Raw genomic sequence first — 8,315 nt, 5'->3', positions numbered from 1 at the left:
CCATTAAAAGGAACGAAATGATGTCTTTTGCAGCAACTTGCATGGAGCTGGAGGCCATTATTCTAAGTGAAGTGACTCAGGAATGGAAAACCAAACACTGTATGTTCTCACTCATAAGTAGGAACTAAGCTATGAGGACGCAAAGGCATACAGAGTGATATAATGGACCCTAGGGAGAATGGGAGGGGGTGTGAGACAAAAACAACAACAACTATACATTGGGTATAATGTACACTACTCGGGGGACAGGTGGACTAAAATCTCAGGATTCACAACTATACAATTCCTCCACGTAACCAAAAACCACTGGTAACCCAAAAGCTACTGACATTTTTAAAATGTTAAAAACAAAACAAACATTTGCACCCGAGGCGAGCACCTCGTTCCTCTCGCTCTCTCGGGCACCTCCTGGAGCCAGAGGGTCTCACGCGGCCAGCTCCTCCCTGGAAGCGGTTGAAGTTATTCCAGCGGCGATCAGGCCACCGAAGACGTCCGCCCAGACAACCACCCGCGACGGGGAGACTCGCTCCGCCTGTGTCCGCCCGCCCTCCTCCCGCGCGGGACACACCTGGCGGGCGCGCCTTTCCCTGCCGGGGGCCACCTGGCGCGCAGCTCCCGGCGCCGGGCCCGCCCCTCGCGGCTCTGCCGGGGCTCCCTGCCGGCCAATGGGAGCACGGCATGCAAATGAGCAGGTGCGGTGGCGGCCCGCCCGGAACGGCCCCGGGGCTCCCGGGATGTTAGAGGCGCTCAGGGCGGCTGCAGAGCAGACGCCGGGCTGCGCGCTGGGAGCTGCGGTCTCCGGCCATGGCCCCCGCTCCGCCCCCCGCCGCCTCCTTCTCGCCCTCCGAGGTCCAGCGGCGCCTGGCGGCCGGCGCATGCTGGGTCCGCCGCGGGGCCCGCCTCTACGACCTCTCCAGCTTCGTGCGGCACCACCCGGGGGGCGAGCAGCTGCTGCGGGCCAGGGCGGGCCAGGACATCAGCGCCGACCTGGACGGGCCGCCGCACAGGCACTCGGCCAACGCGCGCCGCTGGTTGGAGCAGTACTACGTGGGAGATCTGCGCGGGGAGCAGCAGGTACAGCCGGGCCGGGGCCCCCCACCCCAACCCAGGCCTCCCGCAGCCTTCCACTCCCGGGCGAGCCCCGTTCACGTGCCCTCTAGGAGGACCCAAGGTGACAGCCTCTGCCTCCCTTCCCTCGCTTCCCCTCTCTTCTTTCCAGGCAACAGGTCATTGTCGTCTCCCCCAACCCCTCCTTCCTCTCTCCAGGAACTTGCTGTTCCCTTCCACCCTTACCGCCTGGCCCGCCTCCGTGCCAGCTCTCCCATTTCCCCAACACCCCTCCTTCCAGAGTGTTCCTTCTGCAGCCCCTGCCCTCCGACAACCTGGATTCCCGTTTCTGGCCCCAGCCCTCCCACACACCCCGGCTTTCCTTCCTCTTCACTTACCGGCCTCTCCCTCTTTGCAACCACTCTCCGTTTCTGTTTGGATAATGGGCTCACCTGTTCCCACCTCCCCATCCCACCTCACTTCTGCTTCAAAGAGGCACAGATCAGTAGCTCTTCTCACTAGTTTGGGTTTCCTGGTGCCGCCCTAGCCTTGCACCAGGGCTCCCCTGGGTGGGTGGAGAAGCCTGGGCCATGTCTGGGGTGTACTGTGTCCTCCAACCTCTCAGACCTTCCCTTATATCATTGTCCTAAACACTGGCTTGGGAGTCCAAAAGAGTGAAATGAAAGGCATGAGCCAGTTTTGCCAAGGAGAAGGGACTAGCACTTTGAACCAGACTGTGTGCTGAGCTGCACGCTGCTGTGCAGTACCAGCTCCCGGTGATACTTAAGTCCGTAACTGAACCTGGGGCAGGTTTTGTTATTCCCATTTCAGGATATGGAATCTGAGGCTCAGGGAGGCTCTGATTAATGCGCCTAAGGTCAAATAGCTAAATAGTGGGAAAGCCACATGTATCTGACTCCAAAATCAATGCTGGCTCCATCCCAAAAATCTTCAGGTGGGGGAGACAGACCTAGTACACAGGATTCCAGGTAGGCTCAGGCCAGAAGCAAAGTGACTCTCCGGGTGTTCCCAGGCCTGGCTCTGGGACTGGTGACTATGGGGCCATCATGCCTAGATATACAGTAGTTTCCCCTTGTCCAAGGGGATACATTTCAAGACCCTCCGTGGATCCCTAAAACCACGGATAGTATCGAATCCTATATATGCTGTGTTTTTCCCATATATACATACCTATGATAAAGTTAAATTTATAAATTAAGAATAGGAGAAATTAACACCAATAATAAAATGACAGTCATAACAATATGCTGTAATAAGAGCTATTTGAATGTGGTCCCTTTCTCTCAAAACATCTTATTGTACTGTACTGTGATGATGTAAGATGTAACATGAGGCAGGGCATGGTGACTGACATCTGTAATTCTAGCACTTTGGGAGGCCGAGGTAAGAGGATCAGTTGAGCCCAGGAGTTCAAGACCAGCCTGGGCAACATAGGGAGACCCTGTTCTACAAAAAATACCAAAATTAGCCGGGTGTGGTGGCATGCGCCTATAATTCTAGCTACTTGGGAGGCTAAGGTGGTAGGATCACCTGAGAGGTGGAGGCTGCAGTGAGCCATGATCGTGCCACTGCACTCCAGCCTGAGCAACAGAATAAGACCCCACCTCAAAAAAAAAAAAAAGATGATAAGATGCCTACATGATGGGTTGGAGTGAGGTAAATGACAGGTATGGTGATGTGGCATTGGCTACTATTGAAAACTAATTTAAAACTTATAAATTATTTCTGGAATTTTCCATTTAGTTATGTTTTTGTGCCCAGGTTGACCGTGGGTTACTGAAACCATGGAAAGTGAAACCATGGATAAGGGGGACTCCTGAAAACCAACAGTTGTCCCCTGCTTCTAGCTCTTGCTTTCAAGATGAGCCCAGCAACTATTCTTAGATCTTTGGTTGAAAGGACTTAACACCCACTGTTTCAGGTGGCTTTTCATTGGGCCATCCTGCCTAATTTTGCCATCATTTATTCAGTCATGTAACTGGTTCCTTAGTGGGTTGACAGCACTGTGCTCGGTGTGGGGAGATATCAATGAACAAAATCAATTCGGTTCCTGTCTTTGTGCAGCTAATGGGAGGGAGAGGGAACACACAGATCACATGATAGTTGCTTAGTTAATGGTCTATCAGAGTATGGATCTAGAGGGGAGGAACATAGAGAGAGCCTTCTTGAGAAAGTCACATTGACACTGAGAGCTGACTGATAGGCTGGGCTTAACCAGGTGATGTGTAGCAGGAAGAATATTTCAGACAAAGGGGACAGCATGTGTGAAGGCTCTGGCGGGAAGAGCTTGACATAGTAAAAGATTGGAAATAAAACCAATGTGGCCAGAGGCTGATGGGCAAGGACAGAGATGTGGGGGGGAGGCCAAAAGTCAACCAGGCCACATCACACAGGGCTTCGTAGGCTGTGGTCAGGATTTGGGACTCGACTCTAACAAAAATGGGAAGCCAGGTGAGCCTGGGAGGTGGAGGTTGCAGTGAGCCAAGATCGCGCCACTGCACTTCAGCCTGGGCGACAGAGCAAGACTCCATCTCAGAAAAAAAAAAAAAAAAAAAAGGAAGCCAGGGAAGAGGTTCAGGCAGGGTTCGTGGTCAGATTTGCATCTTTGGAAGAGGACCCTGGCTGCAGTGTCAAGGGGGAATGGAGAGAGCCTAAGTGGGTGTGAGGAGATCGGGCAGGACGCTCCGACATGGCTGCCACTGCAGTGGCTGTGACCACGGGGAGAAGGGGGATGAAGATGGGAGAGTCTCTAGACAATATGCTGGGACAGCATTCTGTGGTGAGAGCCCAGTTTAATCTTAGAAGTTGGTGTTTGGTGTCAGGTTGTGCTGAAGGGTTTAGAAGAAGATATAAGAAATACTGAATGCAGGAGGCCGAGCGTGGTGGCTCCCACCTGTAATCCCAGGAATTTGGGAGGGTGAGGTGGGCAGATCACTTGAGGTCAGGGGTTTGAGACCAGCCTGGCCAACATGGTGAAACCCTCTCTCTACTAAAAATACTAAAAATTAGCTGGGTGTGGTAGTGCGCTGGGCGTGGTGGTGCACTCTCAGCTACTTGGGAGGCTGAGGCAGGTGGATCACTTGAAGTCAGGAGTTCAAGATCTGCTTGGACAACATGGTAAAATCTTCCCTCTGCTAAAAACACAAAAAACTAGCTGGGTGTGGTGGTGCACGCCTGTAATCCCAGCTGCTTGGGAGGCTGAGGTAGGAGAACTGTTTGAACCCGGGAGGCAGAGGTTGCAGTGAGCCGAGATCGCACTACTGTATTCCAGCCTGGGCGACAGAGTAAGACTTTGTCACAAAAAAAGAAAAAGAAGAAAAGAGAAAGAAAAAGGAAAGGAAAGGAAAAAGAAAAGAAAAACTGAGTGCAGGAAATAAGAGAGGTTGAAACTGACAGGTTTGCGGTGGCTCATGGGGCCGGCCCTGTGTTGTCACTGTATCCTCTGGACAGGAGCCTTAGGGTGTGGCTCGTCCTCCCAACACCATCCTGAGTATTCTTACAGCCACCCCTGGCCAGCTGCCCTGGATGGCCCCACCTCCCGGCTCTGCTAACCGCCTAGTACCATGGTTTGCCTTGTCTGCCCCTCAGAGAGGGGCCCAGGGACCCAGTCTCACACGTCCTTCTGACCTGCATGCTCATCTGTTAGCTAAGATCCCCAGTGCGGGCCATGCTGCAGACATCCTTATTTCTGGGCCCCAACCTGAGCATGTGGAACAAAACTCAACGCACCTGCAGACACATGGCCCAAACTTAACAATGGTCACACTAGCCCAACACTCCGCTGGGCTGCCAGCTTCTGCCTTCAGAGTTCTAAGAACTAGTACAGGGTTTCTCAATTTCTCTAAATTGAGAAAGAGGAAGACTTGGCACAGTGGCTCATGCCCATAATCCTAGCACTTTGGGAGGCCGAGGTGGGTGGATCACTTGAGCCCAGGAGTTCGAGACCAGCCTGGGCAACATGGTGAAACCCGGTCTCTATAAAAAATTAGCTGGGTGTGGTGGCTTGTGCCTGCAGTCCCAGCTACTCAGGAGACTGAGGTGGGAGGATCACTGGAGCCCAGGAGGCGGAAGTTGCAGTGAGTCAGATCACACCACTGTACTCCAGCCTAGGTGACAGAGCAAGACCCTGTCTCAAAAAGAAAAAAAAGAAAAAAAACTTGTGGGAGAGGTTGTCAAAGGAGAAATCTGGGGGTGGGATATCCTTTCAAAGAGATGCCTGGATGGAGACACTTTCTGTTCTCCCTAGCTAAGCCCTTCTAGCAAGCCCCAAGCTGCCTTTTGCACTTCCCATCTCTCCTGCTGGACCAGGGATGCTGACACCCTTGTGGGTAGAGCCCTCTGTCTCTGGAGGAGCAGGAGGATTTTGCTGGGGAAGGGGAGTGCCATGAACCAACTCTGTTGTTTGGGGCTCGTTTCTGAATGGTGCCCCTCCGAGGGGCCTGTCCTGCTGGTTTAGCCCTTGGATGGGAGCATCCTGGCCCTTCCTCCAGGGAGAAGACCTGGTCCCGTTTGTTCCCCCTGCACCTAACTTTGCTGCACCCTCTCTATGTACACACATTCACGCTCACGTGAAGGCACATTCACAAAACAAGTCCAACTTGTTTGAGCCACCATGCTGTCTGCCACAGCCTTGGACATGGGGAAGCCAAGGTGCCCACCTTGAGCAAGTGACAGAGCCATGGCTGAGCAGGGAAGGTCCTCGGGGCAGTGGGGTCAAGAGCCTCACCCCAAGCTCAGGCAACAGCAGTGCTCTTCCAGCTGCAGCCACATGTTAGCAGAGTATGAAGTCCACTTATTGAGCGTGGCTGGGATTTTTCGCAAAATAGACAAGAAAAGGACTTTAGATCTAAATCTCCTTCCCAGGCTATATTACCGTGTTTCCCAGACTCTGGGCATCCATGACTCACCACCCCAGCTATTTTTCCCTCCAATTTGGTGTATTATACTCCGGTTACTCTTCAGATTGTATGTCTTTCGCCTTTTACCAACTTGGTGTACCACTTGAACTATCATATTTAATATTTATCTTTAAATTGACCCACTTTATTTTCCCACGTACTCATGCTTGGCGATAATAACAGTAAGATCAAAGGTTTTACATGCACTTTAAAGGGAATGGGGGCCAGGCATGGTGGCTCATGCCTGTAATCCCAGCACTTTGGGAGGCTGAGGTGGGCGGGTCGCCAGAGCCCAGGAGTTCGAGACCAGCCTGGGCAACATGGTGAAAAACTATCTCTACAAGAAAAAATTACAAAAATTAGCCGGGCATGGTGGCATGCACCTGTGGTCCCAGCCACTTGGGAGGCTGAGGTGAGAGGATCACCTGAGCCTGGGAAGTTAAGCCTGCAATAAGCTGTGATCACGCCACTGCACTCCAGCCTCAGTGACAGGAGACCCCTTCTCAATAAATAAATAAAGTGAATATGGAACTGGGGTTTTTCCTGAGCCCCAAGCCTGCCACCCAGAGGGATGATAACTGCCAGAAGGTGGCTTATACTCCCCCATGCCCCGCCAGTCCTGGAGAGGTCCTCCCGTGGGCAGATATCTGACTATGCCAGCTGACCATGCCCTGTGCTTGCGAAGCCACCGGAGGAAAGCAAACCTGACTCCTCAGCCACTAGTGTTGGGGTAACCTTGATATCTGAAGGCCTCGATGCCATGTTTGAATCCCACAGGGTTTGTCTCTGTCTCAACGTGGCTGAGAAGTCCACAGATTCAACCACACATGGGTCTGTAAGACTTTGGGCTCTGGCCATTCAGAGCTTCAGGGCTCGAATAATTAAATGGGGAGGGACAATAAGGAGGAGATCTAAGTGCAGGAAGACTTGGGTTTCCCACCCTACCCAGGTCCGGGAACATCTTGAGCTCAGCCCATCTTGGAAAGCCGGTCTGATAAAAACTGATGCTTGGGGAATTTGCTGAACTGCCGCCACCTTCTGAGAAGAGTACAGCTGAGAAGTCAACTTACTGAAGGGGTTGAGATCGCTTGGCCTCTAAGGGGGCATCCCAGGGGAGCCTGCCTGACCAATTAACGGTCACTGCCCTCCACCACCTGCCGGGACTTCTACACTCTGGCCTGCTGTGGTGCCAGGCGAGTCTCACCTGGAGGACGAAACTAGGGCCAGAAGGTGGGGCATCCAGGGCCCAGGTCACTACACTTCCATGGCCACCCCAGGGTCAGCACAGGCTCCAGGAGTGCTCTCTGGTGTCACCCCACAATTCAGTGAAGAAAGAGGCTTCCAGACCCAGAATTGGGAAGAAGGTCAAAAATTAGGATTCTCTGGAGGAAATAAAAAGAAACAAACAGGAATCCTAGAAATACATGAGAATAATTGTCTTTGGAAGTATTCCCAGGAAGTAACCCGAACTGATGCTTTGGCAACAGCATTCATCATCTTCACTTATTTTTTTTCTTATGACACACACTCCTCATTGGTCCCTATGTAGTCTTCATTTATTTAGACAGGTGATAAGCACCCCATGCGCTCTGAAACCCACCACACCACGGAAACAGCCCTTGGCGTTACCAGGACCTTCGCCTTCCTCCACCCGGTGGTCAGTGCTCACCTTATCTTACATGGCCTGGCAGCAACTGGTGACACCACTGATCACCCCTCCTCCACCCCAGTACACTTTCTTCACCTGGCTGCTGGATGCTATACCCTTTTGGTTTTCCACCTGAATTCATTTTTTATTGCTTCTCTGACAAATTACCACAAACTCGGTGACTTAAAGCAACACACATTTACTCTCTTACAGTTCCAAAGTAAAAAATGAGTCTGCAGGGAAGTATTCCTTCTGGAGGCTCTAGGGGAAATTCTTTTTTCCTGCCTTTTCCAGTTACTGGAGTCTGCCTGCATTCCTTGGCTCATGGCCCAGCCAGCAATCTCATCATGCTGGCCTCTGCCTCTGTCACTGCGTCTCCTCCTACGACTGACGCTCTTGAATCCATCTTCCACTTAGAAGTACACTCGGGATCACACTGAACCCACCTAGATGATCCAGGATAATCTCCTCATCTCTAGATCCTTCACTTAATGACATCTGCAAAGTCCCTTTTGAAAAGTCAGGTAGCATATTCACAGACTGTGCCTCCCACCCCACCCAGACCCCAGTTGTGACTTCTCAGTCTCTATTGTTAGTTTCTCTCACTTCCCATTTCCCAGAAAAGTGCACAAAGCTTGAACATACAGCTCAGGGATTTTTTTTTTTTTTTTTTTTTTTTTTTTTTTTTTTTTTTTTTTTTT

General features: G+C 51.9%; 1 protein-coding gene across 1 annotated transcript in view; it reads left to right on the top strand.

The window, feature by feature from the left end:
- Positions 1-727: 727 nt before the first annotated feature.
- Positions 728-8,315, top strand: part of FA2H (fatty acid 2-hydroxylase) — a 64,470-nt gene continuing 56,882 nt past the window's right edge. Inside the window, exon 1 of the mRNA XM_025370441.1 lies at positions 728-1,074. Coding sequence (XP_025226226.1) covers positions 805-1,074 — 270 coding nt within the window. The 5' untranslated portion in view covers positions 728-804. The remainder of the gene's footprint in view (positions 1,075-8,315) is intronic.

The sequence above is a fragment of the Theropithecus gelada genome, chromosome 20 (assembly GCF_003255815.1).
Source record: "Theropithecus gelada isolate Dixy chromosome 20, Tgel_1.0, whole genome shotgun sequence".
Lineage (NCBI taxonomy): Eukaryota > Metazoa > Chordata > Mammalia > Primates > Cercopithecidae > Theropithecus > Theropithecus gelada.
The sequence above is the reverse complement of the archived record's forward strand: the minus strand, read 5'-3'. Positions and strand labels throughout refer to the sequence as shown.